This window comes from Centruroides vittatus, unplaced genomic scaffold, assembly GCF_030686945.1.
Source record: "Centruroides vittatus isolate TY-2023 unplaced genomic scaffold, ASM3068694v2 scaffold_861, whole genome shotgun sequence".
Lineage (NCBI taxonomy): Eukaryota > Metazoa > Arthropoda > Arachnida > Scorpiones > Buthidae > Centruroides > Centruroides vittatus.
Genome location: NW_027122718.1, coordinates 4,204,074 through 4,229,132, shown reverse-complemented (window position 1 = coordinate 4,229,132; position 25,059 = coordinate 4,204,074). Strand labels below are relative to the sequence as shown.

The window sequence follows — 25,059 nt, the reverse complement described above, 5'->3', positions numbered from 1 at the left end:
GTACACATTGCAAACTGATGCTTTTAAATTAAGTTTCAATAAAACAAATAACAGGGTCAAATCCAGGGAATGTGATGGCCACAGAATAGAACTGTGTTGTCCTATCCATGGGTTCTTGAACTGCTCTTTGAGTCCCTATATACACATCTGCCCAGAAATGAGTTAGTCAACCATCCTGCTTATACCAAACCTACTATAGTTGTTCCAACAGCAAGTCATTAAGCCATTTGTTCATCATCACATATAGGATATTAAGAGAGCAATCACTCTTAATGAATACAAGACCTAAAACTTATCCACTTCAGATGCTATATCAGACATTTAGATTAAAATATAACTAGTGTTGCATGTATCATGGAACACACTGTATCCAATGTTGCATATTAAGACAATTACACTCTCCATTCTAAAAAAAACATGCCTACTCAGTCCATAAAGTGTGTTCAAATAGTTGTTAAATTTATATCAAGATAACCTACAAAGCACTGTTCATCATCCTCTGCACATTGTGTCAGGTGCAGATAACAGTTGAATAAGTGCACATCATGATAATGTAAAATTTAATGTATTTATGACAGTTACAGTCCTCCATTGCCTTACTGCTTAACATACACTAGTATGTGAATATGGAAATATGCCAAAACTTTAATGTCATGAAGATGAGGGAAATTTGGAACATTATCTCTGATAGTGCCACAGGTTTTGCATTAAATGGTATATTACATTCAGAACTGTAATTGCATAAGTCTTGATGCAGCTAAATGTTCATGGAATCTAATGCTGCTTCTTATACATTTCATCTCATTTCCCCATAAAGTAAAATCATTTCATAATAGTGTTTATGAATATAAGGCAGTCAGTGTGTTCTATCAATTAGCAGACTGGATGATGTTGACTCTTTTGTTGATCTTGACAAATTAGTGGCAACACTAATTTGTCAAGGTCACATATTTAATTTGCTTCTTGTTCTTAAATGTTTAGAATATTTAATAACTGCCTCAGAGCTACTGTATAATTTCCATACTGGTCCCCTTTTTGAATGAATTAATGTAATTTACCATAAACATCACAATGGAACTAATGCATCATATGCATATACAGTACTTGTATATTGCTGGAAAGATCTCTTGTGCCCCAGATAAATATTGAAGTAAGCATCCTATATAAGTTTGTGTGTGTGTATGTATATATATATGATGCTATATTTTCAACATTTTTTTATAATGATAACTATTAATTATTATATAGTATTTAAATATTAATTTAGAAGTTTGCTGAAAAACAAAACTTACATCTCCTCTTTTGCCTTTGGATGGTGGACCTGTAATAATAAAAGTATTAATATTTCCAAAATAAAATATATTTATTATTTTTATATACTGTAGTCTGCTAATTGTAATTACTTTGGGACTCATCTATATATATAAAGTAATAACCAATTTGATCACATTAAGAAGTATAAATAAATAAACACAATATATAGTGAAAAGTTTGGTTTATTGATGGACATTAAATGGACATGCTAAAACAATTAAAAAATCCTTAACTAAAAGATTTATTAATTAATAATAATTCATGTAGCATATAACTGAAGTAAGAAATGCCACCCATTTAAACTACTATACTAACAGCAAATGATGTTTAAAATTATTAATATTTAACTTTTAAAGAATTAAGAGTAAGAATAATAATAATAAATAATGACTGCATTATCAGCCATAGTGCATGCTGATAGTGCAGAAAATGCCTACTTACCTACAGATAGTAACAACTATAACTGACAATAAGCAAATTTTTTTAATGTATTTTAACTTGTATGTTTTGGGCCATGTTAATTCTGATTAATATTAAATAACTGATGATAATATCTGGGATTACAATAAGCAGATTCTACTATACTTTGTATCAAAACATCTTAATCAATGAATAACATTGCTAGACCCAATATACTATAAAGCTAGACTCCAACAAATGCCGAAATTCTATCAAGCTAGATATGGCTCTAACTTTAATTAATTAATTAAAATTATAATTATTAAAGTTATTAAGAGATGGCACCTAATGCCTCCCTCTAGTCCAAATTGATTGCATAATTTTTTTAGTAATTAGCCACATCTAGCCCGATAGAATTTGGCATTTGTTGGAGTCTAGCTTAATCAATGATTTTCAAGTTTTAAAATGCAGTTTTGGCAAAAACATTAAGCTGGATTTGGATTCTATCAAATAACCAGTTAGAAAGTTGGATTCTACTAGCAAGCAACTAACACTCCAACTGGTTTCTTGACAATAAATTTTCTTAGCATTAAGAGTGGATTTAATTTGGACTTTGAGTACATTAGAAGTATTGCTAATAAGTGTAATGAAGTCTTATGTTAACTCACTAAATTAATTTCATGTTTTGTAATTAATATGATTGTCTTGTTTGAGTTATTTTGAAGAAATCACTCATAAGGATATAGCCACAGATTGTAAATTGTAATACCTTAGTCATTTATTGTTCTTTGTTACAACTTGTCATGTTTTACTGTCAAGATCATCAATAAATCTGGTGCTATATTCTAATCATTTATCTTTTGTCATGAAAATGAATGATCTCAGATGAGAGATGAAACTATTTTTCAAAAATAGTAATAATGAAAGTAAAGCATAAATTGCTCAATTTCTGATATCAGTAAGAGTGATTTGATATACATGTTTGAGTTTGTCTGCATGCACACCATTATTTTCATGAATTTCAACCATGACATATATTTTTTTATATTGAGAAATTCTGTATTGAATATGTGAGTTTATTTCTTAATTTTAACTAATAAGTGGTATATGAAGTAAAAGATACAGCTTGACTACAAAAACAAAAAAATATACATTCATATGTAACAATTTAAGTAATTTTTATAACAGCGGTTTCCAACCTTTTTGACTCACAGAGCCCATTTTAAAATAAATTTCGATGGCAGAGCCCCTTAAGCATACTCTATGTCTTACAAATTAATGGTGTTTAGGAGTAGTGTTATGGAAGAGAGCCTAGGAGTAGTGTTATGGAAGAGAGCCTAGGAGTAGGCCTAAATTAAGACGTAACATAAAATCACAAACATTTAATGAGATGCATGCATTTTTTGCACAGTTTTCTTATTTTAGGTTCAATTAATGATAATTATAAACATTTGCCTGTAATTAGCATCAATTATCTGCATTTAAGCAGTTTCTTACATTTTGTTGTAGTGCCTGTATATGCAGAAAATCCTGCTACGCAGAGATATGTAGTTGAGAAAGGCAGCAATACAAGAATCAACTTGGCAAATTATTTCTTATTCTTTAATTTCATTCAACATTTATTTATTTTATTTTCCTTGAGCAGCCACAGAACTCGAGAAGTGCACACGAAGCACAAGTTGGAAACCACTGGCTTATAAAATGACAAAATTTTGCTTGGTCTTCAGAAAAAATTATTATATTAGCTACAGAATTGAAATAATAATTCAATATTTTTTTATGCTAACCTTTATCACTGAGCATAATTATTTCCGTTTCAATTGGAAAATTTATTTACAGAAGCAGGGAGTTCCCACGGGTTCCCCTTTATCTGCTATTTTAGCGGAGCTCAATATTTATTTTACATGAATCCTACAGATTTAAGTACATTTGAGTAACTTTTCCATTAAATTATTTCAGGAAAAAATAATATTTTAATAATCTTTTAGTGTCTATTTTTGATTAAAAAAATACTAAGAATTGATTTGTTTAAAATACACAAAAACAATGTTATTTTATACAAAATAAAAAGTAAAAATGTCAAAAATTTACAATGAGAAAAATCAAAATTGCCTGTCATGTATGATGAAATATACAAAACTAGATATTTATTAATATTTATATGATGGATATAAAATGTAAACCTTTAACACAGAATGTAAACAAGTAGAACAGCATTCCTAACAATTTTATATAAATAAAAACACAAGTACCAATTTTTAATTTGTTAACCTTTTTGCTTTTTATGTCTGACTTTTTTTTGTTCTTGTTTTGCCTAAATTTGAGGAAAGTTGCCCAAGCTCTCTAATTTTTGTGCCCATGGATACAGTTCATTTCATGCAGGACAAGGCATCTCCCCATTTTGCTATAACCACAAGAGAATGACTTAACATGTTGTTACCTGAATATTAGATTAAACACAGAGGAAGCATTGAGTGACCAAAGAAAAAACTCAGATTTGACATTCATGGATTTCTTTTGCTGGATATCTCAAGGAGAAGGTGTACCAATGAAAATTTATGACTTTGATGTGCTAGAAGCAACTGTTTATTAGAAATGTCGATACATTCCAGTCTAAATGTTGCAGATTATTTTCAGAAATGCATCAGGGATGCTAGCACATACAGTATATTAAATCTTATACGGAATGATCAATAAATAACCAGCCAATAATAATAAAGCATAACAAGTACATTTTATTTTATATATATTTGCCCTGGCTGTTGAAGCATTAACTTATCCTGTGTTGTTCCCGAACATTTTCGTGTTGACCTCATTTGACTTAACCTGTTGACCCCAAATATACTCATTTCTGCATCAAAACATTTTTGATACTAGATGTCACTATGTGTCATAATTTTTATATTAAAACAAACTTTTGAAATATAGTTTTTTTTTGTTTTTATATTTTTTCAGTATATTTATTTTGTTTGTGCAAAATAAAAAAATAATTTTTAACGATACAGTAGCCATGATTATTATTTAAAAAAAGGAATTTCGTCAGGCTTAACAGCGACAAAAATTCAACATGGTGGCCACACGCAACAGAGAAAAATTTCAACATGGGATAGGTTAATCCCATTGTCCCACAAGCCTTGTAACTTAAAAAATATTGCAGGGCAGCTGCAAAGCCAAGTACAAATGGATTTCCTCTTGAGTTAGATTGAACTTGTACAACTTTCAGTGCTTTCAGTTCACCAAAGACATGAATGCCACACAGCCTTCACTTGAATTAGGCTTAGTTTGTGTTGTCCATACACATTTGTCACATGTTGATGAATTTCCATAAGTCTGGTCTCTTCTGTGGTTAGGAACTATATTATGGCACACTGCACTTCTTTAGACATATGCATTCTACCATAAGATCACAAGTACTACTAATTGTATATTGCTGTTTATCTTATATATAATAGACCTTTCAATTCCTGCCAAGTTGCATCAATATGCAAATTGCATTTCAAGTACTGAGCTCACTGACAGGTTGTTTTATTGGTCATCCCTTATGGGTAAAACTTACTCTTCACACAACTCTGACATTATTTTAGACATTTGTACTAATTTGTTAATAGCTAAATAAAACATCATACATAAATATGAATCATCTTATATGTATGTATATATGTAAACACACACACATATATATATATATATATATATATATACACAAACACACATATATATATATATATATATATATATACACACAAACACACATATGTGATCATAAACTATTTCCTTGATTACAAACATTTGTTGTGCAAAAACTATGCTAGGAAGAAACATGTAGTTTGTGTTATAAATTAGACTGATCCTTAGTGGTTTTTTTTTTTTTTTTTGCTATAATGTTGCACAGACTGAACAGTCCAGGTGGCACTACAATCATCAATATCAAAACTAGTGTCTTTGCAGGAGAAAGTGAGAAAACTCAATGTATTATGTGGTTTTACAGAAAAAAAATTAATACTAAACCAAAAAAATTACTAATTACAGTTCAGCAAAATTGAAGAAAAGAGTAAGGACAAAAACCATTAATGTGAAAAGCATTAAAGGCTGGTATGTAGGATTTAAAGACACTAGCAGTTCTTTTCAGGTCACCAACTCTGCAATTTCATTCCTTTAGTTTCCCATTTGCTTCTAATTTCATCCTCATTATTAAAAAAAATTCATACAATTTTGGCAAAATATTTTTTAAACAATGCTGAACACATTAAAAATTAGTGCCAGTTAACAATATCTGTTAATAAATTAGCAAAGAATAACAAAAAATGTATATTGCTTGTTTTAGGGGAGTCCCATATTACATAAAAGGCACACAAGTAAATAAAAAAAAATGAATAAATGATGTAAGTACCTTTTATGCTTTAGGTACAGTACCTTAATTCATCAAATGTCTCAATTATGGCCTTATCCATCAGCCTCTCCTGTGTCTAAACCTACTAAGAGTATCTTAAAAATCAAAAAATATCTTTTATGCATCATACATATTCATCTCCATCATGATATCTCTGGAACCACCAAAGATATCCATACATATATCTTGCCTTTAATGTATAGGAAATGAAGGACAACTAATCTATGTTTTAATTAGTAACATTGGATCCTCAGCAACTTGTGTGTTAAACCTGATAAATTTCTGGTAATTTTCCCCTTTTACATAATAACTTTCAGAAAAACTATTTAGAAGCTAACTGTTAATTGTCACCCTGCCATTTTGCCATGCTTCAGATAGAAACCAAAAAATATATCTTTTATAAAAGATGAGAACTTGCGTTCTAATTGAAATTCTTCTATTGCTGATGTCATTCAATTAAAGGTCTGGTTACTCTTCTTTTTTTATCTGCAACTCTCATCACTACTGAAACCTCTGTTTTACTATAGTCTGTTTCAAATAAATTGGTGCACAATATAAACAAATAATAACTGGGTGATTTTAGTATCATTCTGACAAAATAATCTGATTATTTCTCTTTAACCAGTATTCATTACATTAAACAAAATCATACTTCTAACTTTAAAAATAATTTCCATATTTTTAAGCAATGCAAATTTGCAAAATACTGAAAGTAAATATCTCTAAATATTGCAAACAATTCAAAATAATTCCAAAATAAAATTTATGAAACTAAATATTCTCAAAATAGATGATCTTTTCTGACTCACTGGTATATCAAAGATAATGTTACATTCTAAAAAAACATATTATAAAATTAAAAATAGTAACTTTTATTGATTTTAACTACTGAAAACAAATAAAAATTCTGGAAAACTAAGTTCCAAAAAAGGTTATCCAATTTCTGTATATTATATGAACTTTGATGCCTACTATCTCTCGCTCTCTTTTTTTGTTCTATTAGTAAGTTTTTCTTTCTGTTTTAATATCTTTCACTATTAAAGGGCTAGTAAGCTGTTTGCTCCAAAATTTTTTCTTTTATAAAATAAATGTATTATTCATATAATAATCACATTTTTATTTAATTACAATTAAAAACTTTTATTATAAAAATAAATTTATAGAAAAAAAAAAGTGTAATTTTCACTCTGAGAAAGATTTGGTTTAAATAAAATTTACATTAAATAACAAAAGGTAAAGTGACATGTTTATTTTGTTATAACCCCAACATATTGTATTGTTTTGTGATGCTCACACATCTGTGTTGCAATTTATAATTCTTTTTATATAAACAATATTAGTTTTATATATATCAAATAAGTAGCTATAAATAATTGGTATTATTAAGTTTTTACAGAAATACCCTCTGCCTGTCTTGATATGTTACCATACCAGATTTTATTGCATTTTAACTGCTCCAGATAGCAGTGAATAGAAGTTCTTGAATTATAATTATGTGGCACATATAATACTTTATATTTATGAACATATTGTTTTACTTTTTGGGGGACTCAAATTGTAATTACTTTCAGTAATCAAACTCCAACACTTTGCATTGCTTTGTGATGCTATTATATCTGTGTTGCAATTTATAATTTTTTCTATAAACAATATTACTTTTATATATACAATATATCAATTAAATAAGTATAAATAAGATTTTAAAAATTTAATAAACAATAAATCATTGGTAAGACAAAAAATTTATAATTTAAAATAACAGAGAGCAAATTAATAAAAAAACAATTAAAAATAACTCTTGAATACATGCAACTGCCTATCTCTCTCTTAGATTTTTATTTAAACTTGATAGCTAACAGAATACTATAATGTCTGCTGGATACTATGACATTCTATAAGGTGTCAAAAATTGAACTTTGTCATCTTGTAAAGCATTTGACTTGAGATAACAGATTTTTCTGTAATATATCCAAATATTTACTTTTGAATACATTACTTCATTTTTCTGTAAGGAGTCTGCTTCTGCTTTAACATTTTATATCAGTGAGAAATTGAATCAGCTAATCAGTGTGGTCAATGTAGCCTTATTACATTAAATAATACTTTTCTAATACAAATTGTGCTATTCCCAAATTTTTTGTAACAATATTTCTTATGGATATTCAAACAGACTTTTGTAATTATCAGACATGTCTCTTTCTATTAAATTACTAAACTATTTGTTTATCATAAGATAGACTGCTAAAACAGGAGTCACTCTAAAAAATTTCAAAAAATTGCCAACTGCTTTGCCAATTTTTAATTTTTTCATCACTACAAAATATTTATCACCATCAGTTTTATTTACTAATTAATGTAGGTGCTGGTAGCCTTATCATTTTGGAGTCTGGAAAGCAAAATTAACTAACATGTTAAAGCTGTCACTTAGAAATAGGAATCACTTTTGAATAATTTTTTAATGAATAATTGCAAATAATACATTTGATCACAATGCTTAAACAGTATTTCACATGTTCAGTCATATCAAAACTTTTATGCTTTAGTCTACTGAAAAAAGGTCAAAGTGTAAAAAAATGTCACCCCAAACAATTTCCCAAATTTTCTGTCAGTAAATAAAAAAATTCCTAATCTGGAAATGCTGAGCAGTATTGCATAAATCTGTCTTCAGTTCACAACACTATTTCCTGTTTGAACTTGCTGTTTGATGTCATGATATTGCTAGATATGTGGTGCATAGGAGCTCTATACAGTACTGTTTTTCCTGAAGTGTGCTTTGTGATTCAATTTCACATTGAATGTCAAAATAAGCAGACTAGGGTTTTTATCGCTAGTGTATTTTTATTAAATGCAATCCCTGCCAAAGTAGTATTTAAATAAAAATTCAATATTTACTACATAAAACTGTTTTGAGAAAATAAAACAAAGAAAAACAATCAAAATTATTTTAAATTTGAATTATACAAATTTTATTTAGATGGTTCTAAAAGTTTTTAAATATTTAAAAATTAAAAATAAAGTATATTTCATATTAGAATTACCTGGAGAACAATTTCTAATAAATGCATTAGGATTTTTAAGGGAGAGTTAGAATATTACATCATAGATGCACATTAAAATACAGTAAAATCTGTGAGAAGCAAAATCTCTCTAAAATGGAAACCATGAAAAGCCAGAAAATTGCATTTCTTTAAGCATTACCATCACATTTTTTTCACAAAATATCCAACCTAATGCAGAACCTCTGAAACATGAACAAAAAGCTGTATGTGTTACACCTGTGTTGTTTTTCATTAGTTAGAACTGTCAAAGATAGGAAACTTAAGCAAATATTAAAACAAAAAGATTGACAAAGATATTAGGAATAAAATAAACTCTATGATATTTATTTTGCTTATACTACTATTGATTTTAGGAATAGTTTAGTTAAACAGTATCATAATTGATATCAGTGAGCTTGTAAATTTTTCAAAAAAGAGCCTAATAATACACCAACACATGAACAACTGATATGATCACCAAGAGCCTAATACTGAACAATAATGTGAAATATGTTAAAAACTGGTAAACCTTAATAAGTAATCTCAAATAGTTACAATAAATCTTAGAACAATTTTGACTCAAACATCTTTCAGTTCCTAGATGCATCAGTTAAAAGCATGAGTTATCAAAATAAGATCTCATAACTAAAATAATCATCGTTTTGAGACGTTTTCTATTGGCTTAATTTCAGAAGAAAATTTTCAGCATGTAAAAAAAAAACCTTGCTCTAGTCTATTTTGTGTTAATTTCGAGCAGAAAATTCAAAAAAATATTGCTATATTTTCTGTTTTCATCCACATTTATGCTGTATTTTATGTATTTGTGTTCTTGGCCTAAATCCACTTTGGTTTTAAAATAGCAGGAAGATTGCTATGTTTTCCTGAAGCATTGACAAATTTTAAAAAGGACATATTACAGAAAACATTGAATGTTGTAGCTTTAATTACTGCTAAGATAAATGCAGAGAATAAAAAGTATCAAATTTCAGTAAATACAAGATGTCTATATTTTCAGCAAGACAACACAAAGAAGTTTCATGTAGAGCACCTGTACTTTCATTTCTTCATTTGAAAGATACTGTTCTGCTTAGAGATATAAAGAAATAAACAGTTAAAACATACAAAGCATGAGTTTGAATGACTAAAGGTTGATGCCATTTGAAAGAGCAAACTGTAAAAGTTTTATGCCAGGTGTCACATCAGGTAAATTATGGCACACATTACCCCATGCAATTCTGGCTTTGACATGTATTACTGTGTTATCATTATCCAAACCAATATTGTTTGTACTATGGAAGTTGAAAATATAAACTTTAGAAAAATAGTTTTCTAAAGTTCGTATCATTTTGAAAAAATCTAGAACTTAAAAAAAATTCCAATTTTAATAAGTTTCAGATAAACTACATCACACACTAAATTATTTAATTAATTTACAGAAGTTTGTTATCTAGTACTTACAGTAGAAGACAAATGGTACTAGATTATCAAAAATACTGAATTACCATAAAATTTTTGTATTTTCACAAAATTTGATAAGTTATCTGTGATAAGATATTTTGTACCAGCACATGCTACATGCTACTGTATGTTTCCAATTTTTTACAACTTTTCTTGATCAGAATATGAATACTGCATAAATGTTGGCATAACCATTGAATGGAAGCAGACGGTTGACTTTGCCTATAGCCATCTAAGACTAGTAGTACCAAAAGTTTGATTTAGAGAAAAGGAGTGGTGCCTATAAAGTGAACAAAATAAGTACTTGCACATCAGTACTTTTTGATGGTTGGTTGGTTGGATTTGGTGTTTAGTGGCACAAGGGCCTAGGTAAGCCCTACTTTTTGACTAAATTAGTATAAAAAGGAGGAATGTCAAAACAAATTAATTATACAATAGCATTTTTTGTAATGAAAAAATACATTTGCACAATTTCAATAAAATTGATAAAAATAAATCTATTAAAAGCTTAATTTTCTCAGTGAAACAAAGAAAACACACCTAAAAATCTTTGTTTTAATGCAGAAATATATTACCTTATGCAAATTTGCAAAAGGTTAAACTTTTGCACATAATAAGTTGTACAAGAACCTGTACCAAGTATCATCTTTCAAACATTATGGAATTAACTCTTGGAGAGGGGATGTTGTTATGGGGTTAGCAGGAATATCCTTGGGCAGTTTTATTGACCTCTGTGGTTTCAGCAAGTTCAATAATGACTTGCAGGTACAAGAAAAACTCCTCAGTCCCACTTTAGACCATATGCCTATGCAGTAGATAAAAGTTTCATACAGGACAATAACACTCAACCTCATAGTGACAGACTAAGTGCCCAGTACCCAGAAGACAATGCAATCACCCATATGAAGTGGAGCCAAATAGAGCATATGTAAAATGTCCTAGATCATCATATTTCACTTCTCTCTTTCCCTTCCATCACTCCTTGCACCATCAAGGAACTGCACATTGCTCATATGAATGGCCACTAATATCAACTACTCTCCTGGACAGTGCTTCATGCTATGAGGTTTGTATTTCACTCATTGGGAACCATTTATACATTATTAGTCTTGATAATATTTGAAGTTTCTGAAGAAAAGGGACTTTGCTCTTCAGCTTGTGAAACCCCAATGTTTATTAAGTTAATTTTTTGAACTATTTGAGCCAATAAGTCTTTGTTTTTAATACCGTATTTTCCAGCGTATAAGACAACTGGGAGTATAAGACGACCCCCAACTTTTACAGTTAAAATATAGTTTGGGATATACTCACCCTATGAGATGACACCCGGCATATGAGACGACACCTGGCATATAAGACGACCCCCAACTTTTGAGATTTTCTTGGGTTAAAAAGTCGTCTTATATGCCGGAAAATACGATAAGTCTTTTATGTTTCTGTATTATTTCTGTGCCAAACAAGCCATTTATGTTAAAATAACACACATTTGTGTACATTTATTTACAAATTCCCTTTAATTTGCAAGTCAGCATATATGCTTAATTCAAGTATCTAGTAGTTCATAATGCTGTAAAAACATGAAAGACATAACTAGTAGTCCAGGAAATACCATTAAATATTATGTGACCTTGAATGATCTGACAAGTTTCAAAACCATATTAGATTAATAATTTTAAGTAGCCAGAAAATCAGCAGTCAACCTGTAGATATTTTTCATCAATGATAATATAAAATTTTGATACATCCAAATTATTTATTCTTCTGACAACTAACAAATTTATTTTGTTCTCAAAAGTTAAACTTTAAAAAATTTAAAACTTCAAAATAATAATGAATTATTATTTATTAAGATCCTCTGAAGAGTTTACAGAAGGATGACTGGCTTGCATATTATAAGCAATGTTTTATTAAAATAAAAAAAGTGCATAAATAGAACAATAGTAAATAATTATATCTACTTTGAAAAATGTTACATCTTTTAAAGATTATATCTAAAACCTGTTAGAACACACCTCATAAAAATTATTTATTGAAAAGATTTTAAGTATTACCTCTATTTGCATCTGCTGGTAAAAGCCTTTGTTGAGAGGCTCCACCATATTGAAAATAGGAAGGTTCACCCATGGACAATACATCTACTGCAGCAGGGTAATTAGTCAAACAATCCTTAATAAAAATTATAATTTCAATTAGAATTATAAATTTAATCATAAAATATCATATATGTATAAATAATTTAATGGTGAAATATATAAAATAAATAATATTCAATCATGTTATTTGTATCTGACAAAATTTTTAAAATGCTATCATAAATATTTTTTTAATGATAAATTTTCATTGGTAGTGTAGTATATACAGTGCACTCATAATAGTATGAACTAATTATTGTGTAGAGTTATTTGGATTAGTAGAGTCATATATAAAGAAAATCAAGAGAAAAAGAATTTCAGACAAATTTAACATTTAAAAAAATTAATCTGCAATTTATTTTTGCTCTTGGATGAAATATTTAATAGAAAAAGAAAATAACTTTAAATTAACAAGAATATGCTGCATTTTATTCTTACTGTTAGTATATATTTTCAATATAAAAAGAATTTTAAATCTAAGCCTACTATAAATTAAAAGATCTATCTAAATACTATAAAGCAATATTTTTAATGAGATAACTATATCTTAAATTAATAAAAATAATTATGCATAAATTAGTTTCATACTTACAAAAACATATTTTTACAAATATTAAAACATCATCAAAATATTCTTTACTAATTTAAAGAAAATACTTCAAATTTTTAATTATTTTAATTGCAATTTAATATTTTATTCTGCTTAAAAACCTCCACATTTTAATACTGTTTCATAAAAAATAATTTAATGAAAATTGTTATCACAAAGCTTAGATGTGTGATCTAATTATAAATATTGAGGATACTTCTATTACATCAGTTAGTAAATTTTCTCTCTTCATTTATATATATTTTAATAATATCTAATGTATTGTTAAAGTAATTACCTATTATACATTAAATATACACTATACATTAAAAATTTTTATTAATCACATTATAACTCAATTATATCTTCAATACATCATTTAAATATTATGTAGATTATATCAATGTTTCTTAATCCAAATTATACTTTTGATTAATAAAATATGGCTTTTTCACAGTGTATTGCTTATTATGTTGGTTGAAATAGATGCTAACTGGATAGTATTAGATTCCCAATTGAATACAGTAGAAGCCTAATTAACTGAGATCCATTTAATAAATATTCTGCATTATCTGAGATACAAGAGTATTTTGCCAACAAAGACAAAAAGACAGTATAATACAGTTCATTTCATAAATTTTGTTGGGTTATACAAATACACAAAAGAGAAGTGTAAAAGTATTTTAAAAGAATTAACTTTGTAACTTCTCATAATAATACAAATTTTTACAGTTTTTAATGTAATCAAAAGGTCTATATTTGCTTAAATACAGTTGTAAATAAAATTAAAAATACTTTTAGTATGATTTACGAGTCATTATGTTCAATAAATGAGTCTAACCCAGAGATGGAAACTGGATTTAAGAAAAAAATAATTGAATTTACTGACTCAAAATACAGACTATTTACTAACTTATAATATATGAAAAAGTGCAAAATAATAAACCAAAACCTAGTCTTATGGCAGAACACTAAAATATTTTTTTTGACTTTCTCCATTCCCATAGCCAGCCATCTCTTTCCTTGTATAATGTTAATGACATAGTAACAGAATGTATTAAGGAAGTACTGTACAGCAAACTTTCTAATTAACAAATTTCAAAAAACCAAATTTTGCTGTTATAGTGTCTAAGTATGGTAAGTGTAAAAAAAAGATAATAGAGTATATAGCAACTGAATAACAATGTACAGTAATAAAATTTTTGATTTAAAATGTTTTCATTCATTCTTATAACCACACATTCTCCTGTTGTGTAAAATGTTATGTTTATTCTTTTAGCAAAATAATCTTTAATTGTTGACTGTCTCATAATTTTTGGTAGATATTTAATAATGGCAAATTCAAGTTGTTGAAAGTCTCATATCATGTTGACATTTTCTGAAGTAGAAATGAATGCTTACAGGGTGTTCAATACTGCCCATGACTTTGCTAATTTTAGGGCACTTACATCAGCGTTTCTCAAAGTGGGCAATAATGCCCCCTTGTGGGCAGTGAGTGAATCTAGGGGGACACTGGAGGCAGGGTACTGAACGGTAATCAAAGGTAAAAGTTCCCTTTCCTCTGTCAAACTGATAAGAGGAAACATTATATTTAATGGTTTCCAGATGTCGAGAACAATATATGGTAAGGGCACAAAGTGTGAGATTCGTAGAAAAGTTTTCCTAAGAATATTTCCAATCCTTTCTCACACGGGGGGGCGTTGGGTATAACTTTATGGAACAAAGGGGCAGTGGATCGAAAAAGTTTGAGAATCACTGACTTAGATGGTGGGGTCTCGATCTTCAAAGTCACCTTCATCAGAAACTGACTCCTGATGACCTGTCACTACATCCACAAAATCTTGAACTGTTAATCCTTCTAGATTAAAACCCAGCTGTGCCAGATCATTTCACTCCTCACCATCTACACAGTCCGTGACAATGCCCTGATTAGGAACTTCAGCTTTGTCATCAAGAAAACCAGCTTTCACAAAGCAATTCATAATTGTAGCAAAATTAACTTCTCACATTAGCTAGATCAATAACTATAAGTACACCAATCAAAATATTGATAATCCCAGTAAATAATTTAATATAAATTCAATAAACATTTTTGATCTTACACAAGATCTACTTCAGGTCAACAGTGTTCTAAATTGGAATGTACAGAACAAATTACAATTTTAGTTCCATCAATAAATTTGTCCCACACTAAGCACAGTCTATGCCAGGGATGGGCAACCCGCGGCCCGCAGTAATATTTTTTGCGGCCCGCGTGGCATAAAATATGAATAAATATATCAATTTCCCAGCTTAATGATATATTCAACAAAAATTCAAACGTTATTTTCTACAACTTATACTCGTGAAAAGTTTTTTCGCAATGAATTTAGTAAAAATTAAAACAAGAAACCGGCTAACAGACACATCAGAACTAATTTAAAACTAGCGGTGACTAATATTTAACTAAATATTTCCGATATATTATATTTAAATCGGTGCCAGAAGCTATATTAAGTATACATATGCTAATTTATAATTATATATGAATAAAGAATTGTGATTTACCGACAGTTCCCCCCCTCTTCTCTCTTGTGTGCGGCCTGCGTCAGTTCAAGTTTTGAAATGCGGCCCTTACGTAGAAAAAGGTTGCCCATCCCTGGTCTATGCATCACCTCCAATACATTCCATTTTAAGGAAGAAAACCCATTTGCATTTTGATTCACCCATTGAAGCATATACTAGATTAGTGATTTCTTATAATGCCACTTCACCAATACAATAATGCCTTGGTCTATTGGTTGCAACTTATTTGTGCAGTTGGGTGGGAAGAAAATCATCTTGATGTTCCTTAGTTTTACACCATCTACCTTATGGACTTTGCAACAGTCAATGAACACTAATATCTTTCTGTTTTATGCACCCATTTTTGCATCAATAGACAACAAATAATGAACATGTCATCTATGACTTTGCATTATTCTTATATGGACAGAACAATTACTGTGTTTTAAAAAATCAGCAGTTGTCAAATTTTCCAATAACTAGGGGCTTTAACTTCTCAGTTCAATCACTTAGCCTAGAGAAGCATTGTAAAGCATTCTTTACTTCCAGGCATTTCTCTACTTTGAGGGCAAAAGTTTGATCAGGCAACAAATTCAAAAAAAAAAAGCCAGCTTCATCAGAATTAAAGATATCTTTGGGATCATAACCAGCAGTTAAAGTGTTCAATTTTAAACACCACTCTTTTCAACTACAGGATCAACACCATCCTCCTCTCCAGCTGCAATACCCATCTTGCTTTGAATTTTTTCTACCTATCCATCTTTTGATGCCTTAAAGTAACTCATTCCAAACTTAATTGCTTCCTGTCTTGCTTTTTCTGGCAGAATTGGGCCAGTCAAAGGAAGAGAGTTTGCATATGCATTCATTAACCAAACAAAACTTTTCTGTCAAATTCCTCATTCTTATGTCTCCAGCTACAAAAAGGTGGCTGGTACTCACATTTTCTAAATATGGTCATTGTGATAAAATGATGGAGAGCATCAACTTTCATATACTCTATCTTACAATATCAATTTTAGATTCCTTCTTCTCATCTACAACTTTCAAATTTTGAATTTTTCTGATAAAATTGTTTTTGCATCTTCTTGTTTCCCTTGGTCACTATGGATGTAAAGTATGGCAGTAAACGACTATGTTGAGAGCATTAATAAAACTGCAAATTAATGTAATAAAGACTAGTCAGACCAACTTTGCAATCAACATACTGTACATACATGAAATGACAAATATGAGAATTCCACCAGTTATACAGTATGTGAAAGAAGATTAGGCATGGACGTAGACAAGGCATGATCGTGAGATGAGGGACTAAGCAGGCAATAGGTGAGAGAAGTTCCATGAAATGCTACTAAGGGGTACTGATCAGTACATAAACAGAAAGGCAATGGAAACTGGAAATGAGATGGCGAGAGGCATGACTGTGGCACATCCAGCATCTAATGCCTCTACATTTTCCAAAGCCAGAATTTTAAAAATAGCCTAAATAATTGAAATATCTTCACCAATATGATGCATCATGCTGTTCACTACTGATCCTCAAAAAATAAAAATTTGTTGCAAAGAGGAAAAAATTCTTTAACTTATGTAGAGCTCAGGTTGTGACCAGCCCTCAAGTTTGCTAATTAAAGTTTTTCATTAGAGATTTTACTATAACAGCAATCTTTAAAAATTAGCCTCTGAATTTGCTATTAGATCAGACATCATTGTCATTGAGAAGCTATAAAACTGAGTCACAGCTAGTATTGCCAGACATTCTTTACTTCAAAGAACACGTCTTTATTTAAGCTAAATTGTCCTTTATTAAAATGAGAATTTGTCCTTCATTTTCATTTTTCATGCCTTTGTTTCTCAATGGCAGTGGTAATTTTTGCATAGGATGTGCCTATCCTTATACAGTAAAACTTGGTTAAGAAGTTCCTGCAATAGAAGTTTTCCCATGTAAGAAGTTTAATTTCAAAAGACCCAATTTTTTCCCACAAGATTTTTGTCATGTAAAATGTTCATGTTTAAGAAAATTTCACACTTAAGTACACAAAAATCCTTGTCCATAACAGAAAATAAACTCTCTTAAGAAATTTTTCAACAGCATCCTATTGACAATTTTATACATTTAATTGCATATGAGAAAAATAAAAAATTATAATAGGAAATGAACAAAATTTTTTGTCATTTTGCATGTAACTTTGGGCTACTTTGAACATGCATTTTTAAATTTAATTAAAATTATAATTATTAAATTTATTACAAGATGGGGCATAATACCGCCCCCTAGGTTCAAATTGTTTGGTAAATTATTATTGTTGTAGCCATTATATAGCCTGATGGCATACGGCAGTGGTTGGTTTTGTTACTATAATATATTGGGTTTTTAGAGTGTTGTTTGTTTATTTAAATTTTCTTACACAGTTATCTGGCAACAATACTTGCAACAAACAGCAAGTTATGAATAGGATTATCAATGGGTGATACTGTAAATCAGGAATCCTCAAACATTTTTGATTTTCAATCTCTTCAAGGAATCCTTGACCTTTTATCAACTAACCCTTTTCATTTGCTAAGACAATTAATAATGATGATGATAATGATAATAAAATAAGTTCGGTGATCTAGTATTAATTCATATACCAGTTTTTGTAAAAAAGACCATTATAGTGTGCATATTTATATCATCCTAAACTGTTATATACAGATCTGGCAACCCACTGCCCCAGTCACAAACAACTCACCTACCCTTTTCCTGAAACATGCTAACAATTCTTACTTTCCCAGTACAGGAGTTAACGGAACCATTAGGAAATCTGATAAATTTTATATCCTACTATAAATGCAATTATTAAGTAATAAAAAATATCATATTTGATTAAATAGCTAGAAATGTATTGCTTGTTTCACATGATTAAAATAGGTGCATAACCATCACTGTTAATAATTTCAATAAACTGTCTAAATCTGAACACATGAAAGTCAAGTGTATGAAGCTTTTAATATATTTGCCATCAGAGATGTGTTCTTGTAACAAGTTATTTTGCTGCACAGCATCTTAGGGTTGATGGTCTGAAGGGTTTCTGAGAAGGAATGGAATATAAAGGGTGCATTACATATACAGTATTGCCAAGATTTAGATGTTTTCTCCCTGCTATGTAACTGCTGCCTGCAAATGATTTATGAATCATTAACATGGTCCACAAAATGATTTGGGTAGGTCAGGCCCAGTCATATACATAATCCATTGGATTAATAATATTTAATAAACCATTTTCAATCAACCCCAACTGATGCTCAATCCCTGAAAATGCCTTATCAACTCTGGGAGTCAATATCAACCATTTTGGAGACCCCTGCTGTATATCTTAATGAATTTTAATACAATATTTGTAAATGTGATTTTGTTTATGGGAATCATAAAACATATTTTTGTTTTCTATATATAACAAAATATATGAAGTAGGCTACATTAGACAAATAAATAAATGAACAATTACTTATTATGACATCATATTAATGCCAGGCTGCAACTTTTAATAATCTTTCCATATTTGATCTCAATTTTTATGTATCTAACTCCATTCTCAAGATTAACAAAGGATGGATAGACAACTATATGAAAATGGGAATGTATAAATCTGCAATTTGAAAAAATTACAGACCAATAAGCCTATTCCACTGTGATATAGAAGAATGTTAAATAAATATGCATTATTGAAAGAAAAGCTATATTATTTTCATTTCTGCTTAAGAAATTTTTAAACTGGTCCTTGAAAATCTTGTTAACCAAGTTTTACTGTATAACAATCCATATTGTTCTCCATAGAAAGCAATGGTTTACCATGGAATATTTTAAATTAAACTAAAATTTGCCAATATTTATGCTTAGAATGAGAGTTATAACAAATATCAATTTTAGCTACAATTTTTGAAAGATTTTTAAATTAATTTTCATGAGATAACTGAGAAATCAAATCAAAATTACATTTTTCAAAAATAAAAATATATCAAATTTTGAAGCAAATGAGTAATCATGAATAGTAGTGTAATATATAAATAAAACTGGTGTATCAAGATATATTGTTATAAAAAAATAAGTGAAAAAATATTAATTTTAAACAAAATAAATAATTAATAGTAACAATAATAAATGCATAAATATATAATATAAAGTAAATTAATTAATTAATTAATTTAGAGGATCAAGATAAATTTTTTAAAATCCTGTAAATGCCAATAACAAGTAAAGTTTTTATTAAGTCCAACCACACTCAAGACATGACATATGATCCCCCTCTATTCCCACCTCTCAACTTTTAACCAAAAAATTTAATAACATCAATGTTCCTCATAAACAAGCTTACATGCCAAAATTGTATTTCTTAATCTCCATCCTGAGATATTAAACAAAATAGATGCACGTGCACACACGCACACACAAAGATTTCCCCCTTTTTTACTTTTTTATGTTTAGAGCAGAGATGGCAAACCATTTTGAATCCACATGCCCTATTGTATGCATACTTAAGTTTTAAGATGATTATGCATACCAAAGTTTTAGACTTCAAATAACAATATTTAAAGAAATTAAACAAATATGCTTTAATTAAAATAAATGTAAAAAAGCTGATTGGAAAAAAGGATGATTGGGTAATAAACTGAAAAGATGGTTGAAAAAGACAGATGATAAATCAAAGTCATATGATATGTTATGTGCCAGATTTCTCCTTACATGCCACTTTGTGCACATGTACCATAGGCTCACTACCCCTGGTTTAGATGGTCTCAATACATTGAGATTTGCAAAAAAAAAAAACTCAAAGGTTTAAATCTGACATGATTGAAATACTTTTTCATGTTATAACATAACAGCAGGGAAAGTAAAAGGGAAGTAGGCATCAAGTAGAAGCCCTGCTAGTCATTCAAGTAAGAATCGTGATAACCATAATTATTTTGCACTGTATTAAAAATCATTACTACACAAACACACACACACATACATATTGTATATGTATATACTAACACATATCCATTAGGTTTCAGTGTATATAAATTGAATTTGGATTAAAACTGTATTGAATAATCATATTTGAAATACACTCCTCAAAAGTAAAATTGCAACACTGCAAAGGAATGTGCATAGCCATATGCACATTTCAGGAGCAATAGAGGTGACAGAGATAAGCAAACAATTAAAAGAACAAAGATGTGCAATAGACACTTGTTTATTCAGTAAAGAATATGGCCCCCATAAGCAGCTATAAAGGTTGCTATATGGCAAGGCATACTATCAATGAGGTGATTAATGGTTGCCTGAGGTATTCCTTGACATGCTGCATCAACTGCGGTGCACATATTGTGTACAGTATGTGGTAGTAATCCCTGGTGCACCTCACATCAAACAAGGTCCAACAGATGTTCGATGGGAGAGAGCTCCGACGAGGCTGCTGGCCAGGAAAGGATGTGAATTCCATTCAGGCTGGTGAGAGTTCACCATGCAATGTGTAGTCAAGTATTATCTTGCTGGACACCATGTCAGGTGCAGTCTGAACTGAAATACAGGCTACCCAATTCGTTTAATGTACAGATCTGCTGCCAGAATACCATAAACGTGCATGAGAGCTGTTTGCCAATAAAACATGATGTCTCTCCAAACCATGATACTCGGTGTGGGGTCAGTGAGATGCTCAGCAAAAGAGCTGACAGATAGTATTTCCTGGGATATTGCCACACCCATCATTCATCTACAGACAGAAGTGAAATTCATCCATAAACAATATCCAATGCCATTCAGTAGTCCAATGATGATGACACCACGCCAGACCTCATATCATAACTCTTAAGTAATTTGACCCTGCTCCGCCAAATGGCACTACAGAGTACAAAGATACTATGTAAGGTTGCCAATGGGTCAAGAGAATTGAGAGGTTGCAAAGGGTTTATATGTGGGTGATTGGCACTGAGACAGACTCTACAATTACAAAAAACCATTTATTTGGCATGAAAAAAAAGCTTATAAGATTTCTGCAATCTTGGAAGTTCTAAGTTGGCAGTGGCCTCTGGCTCTTCCTCCCCTTTCCAAGATAGTCCCTAGTAAAGAAGTGTCCCTGATTCACAAATGACAGTTCCCTTACATCTCCAGGATGATGCAGTCAGCTTCCAGTGATGGAAAGATGTTGATCCGAGGTCAGGAGACAGAGATGAAGAGTGGCATGACACACCCACACACACCCACACACACACCCACAACTGACACTTGGAACTTTCAGGAGAAGAAGCTGTTGCATCCTTGAATTCCCCAAGTTTTATTAATTTCAATCCTTGATTGCCCATTCCAATTGTGGCTTTTCCTCATTCTCACTTTCTAAGTGGTGACCACTCGCTACTACGTGTAATGTTTCATAAAAAAAAACTACAAGTATTTCTAACTTCATTTTTTTCCTTTAAAAAAATTATTTTAACACAAATTTCAGTGAGGGTTCAGATCTGTCCAAAGCTTCACAACTATATCTTAATCATTGGCAGTTGGGCACCCAGTAATCACTCAGATGTCTGAACAATTAAAATCAGACTGAATTAACTGCTCAGGCTATGACAGTACAAGCCAATGGGGACTAGCCTTCCTCGCTCTCTAGTCCAATCCTCTTACCTTACATATAGTTTTGGTGCAACCTGTTCTGCACTTTGAGTCCTCTACCAAAAGAGAATACAAGTCATGAGACCTATTACAATTCCCATCAATTCCTTTAGTTTCAGTAAGTTTCCTTTACTTGCTGCTAGCGTTCTAAGTACTTGTTCAGGAGGCTCAGATCAGTTGATGTGGTCAGCCTTCTGGTGGAAGCCCTCAGTGAGAGGGCAGTCAAGTATATGGTGCCTCAAGTTGCCACAAGGACACCTAAAGGAACAGAAACCATCTCCTTGTCCTAACTTGGACTTGAAGTGGAGAAATCTCCAGTGTCCAGTCAGTATTTGGGTCACTAACCAATCACAACTTACAGGAGTTTGACCAACTTCAGGCACAAAGGCACAGGTTGACCTACCTACTGTACTTTGAATCCAGCTCTCTTGCCAGTGTGTCATCGATTGTTGCAGTAAAATACCTTTTATGTAAGAGGCCAAAGATTCAACTGTCTTCATTACAAATGGGCTCTTGGCAGCCTCCTTAACCAGGTGATCGGCACACTCATTGCCTGGGATCCCAATGTGGCCTCAAATCCACCTCAGGTCAATGTGTCATACATGCCTCATCCTCAGTACCTACCTCTGATCTCCAGTATCAATCGGTCTCGATGGTACCTGTCGCTCAAGGCCTGAAGCAACAACTGGTAAAGTAAACCGTGATCGGCTGTGGACCAAGGTGTTGTAGGATCCACTGAAACACTACTTCCAGGGCCACCAGTTCTGCCTGGAATATGGACACTTTGTTGTTCAGTCTGACCCACTGACTGTGCACTTGAACTCCATCAGAAAAGATGCAGTATGCAGCACCCATTAGGCTACTGTCTTTAGAACCATTGGTGTGTATTTCAACATTGCTGTTTGTCAGTTCACAAACATCCCAATTTAATCTATACTACAGGCAGGATGGACCCCAGTATGTCTGACTGACATCCAAGTTTGTTGACTGGGTACATCTGATTGCAGTGCTTCACCTCTAAACCTTCCACTGTTGTCCTGTAGAAAGCTGCCTCCTGGCTGACAACTAGAGGAAATGGAAGCAGCCCGGCCAGGACCAGGTCCACCTCCATAGACAGTTCTGTATGCTTTTGTTACCTGCAAGGCAGCAGGTCTTTGAATGGTAAGCAGTGTCCTGCTCTATTTGATGTTGGTAGATTCCTTCCACCAAATACCACAGGCATAGCAGATCATGCGCTCTAAACCCACCTTATAGATGGTCCGGATTGCCTCTCCACTAAGACCATAGTCCTGTCTAGCTAGTCTTGATAGTACTGCTATTGCGAGGTTTGCTCTGGCTTGAACATACTTCAAATGCGGGTCCAGCATAGAGTATGGTCGATGACAACACCGACGTTAATTGGTTAATGGGACTCCCATTACAGGTTTCTGTGCATGCAGCCCAACTGTTGCAAATGGTTTGGGTGGACACAAATGCACCCATTGATGGCAACAGGTGGCTTTGGATGTCACAGGCCATTTGGCAAATCTGCCAGTTTGTGCACTCTCATCTGCCTGTGTGATTCACTTCCTCTTTGGCATGTTCACAGATGTTCCTGCATCCATTGTGTCACACATTACTGGATGGTATTCACGCCATGCCCAACACACTTGGCAACTGTGCACATCAACAAACCAAGGTTCTGCAGTTCCAGGATATGATCGTGTTCCCCAGCTGTTAACTGGCAGTATTCAGCTCATTGTCATCTCCAACACATTTTCTACACTTCTTTGAAAGTTCAGCTTCTGTAAATCATTGCTAATAGCATTTACAGCCTAAGCTGGCTGCTAGTTTTTATAGTCGCAAACTGGGTACCACATGACCCGATGTGTATGCAAACTTAATCATTTGCATATCTCTGTCACCTCTACCAGTCCTGCAATTTGTATGAGGCTATGCATATTCTTTCATTGTGTTGCAATTTCACTTTTGAGATGTAGGTATAATAAATGTATTGAACAAAATTGTAGAATTTAGAAATTTTTGCTTAAAAAAGGGGCACTTTTTAGGAACTATCTTTAAAAAAAAGTATTAGTACAATAAAAAGGGGCAAGTGACATAAAACACCACTTATTAGATTGGAGTGTTATAGTAAATACTTCTGTCACAAGCTTTAAATTATTTTCCAGTAAGGGTTAATTCAAAAAAGGTTTTCTGACAACCATTTTTGATTTGATTCTATATTCATTGTTGTTGTTTTGAAGCATTCCGTCACCAAATATAGAATCAAGACCCGAAGATCTTCAATTACAGATTTGAAAATGTCAAAAAAACTTTTTCGAATTAACCCTTATTGTTATATAATTTAAGGCTTTTGATGGAAGTATTGATCAAGTGACAGCCTTAAAATAATTTAATATTTTTTTCTGAATAAGAAAATTAATATATTATGTAAAAAATTTATAAAATATATTTCTTATGTTTCAAATTACCTGTGCAAGAGTATCCCCTGTTTGTGCGGAGTAAGGCATTCCATATGGCATCTCTCTCGTTTTATCTAAACAAAATAAAATTCAATTATTGTATATTTCTTT

General features: G+C 31.2%; 1 protein-coding gene across 3 annotated transcripts in view; it reads right to left on the bottom strand.

The window, feature by feature from the left end:
• The window catches only part of da (daughterless), a 189,331-nt gene that overhangs the window by 147,013 nt on the left and 17,259 nt on the right, over window positions 1–25,059 (bottom strand). For all 3 annotated transcript variants that reach the window (XM_067288401.1, XM_067288398.1, XM_067288399.1), the window contains exons 2-4: window positions 24,958–25,022; window positions 12,651–12,765; window positions 1,293–1,321 (exon numbers count right to left, since the gene is read on the bottom strand). In XM_067288401.1, the coding sequence (XP_067144502.1) occupies window positions 1,293–1,321; window positions 12,651–12,765; window positions 24,958–25,022 (209 nt within the window). The remainder of the gene's footprint in view (window positions 1–1,292; window positions 1,322–12,650; window positions 12,766–24,957; window positions 25,023–25,059) is intronic.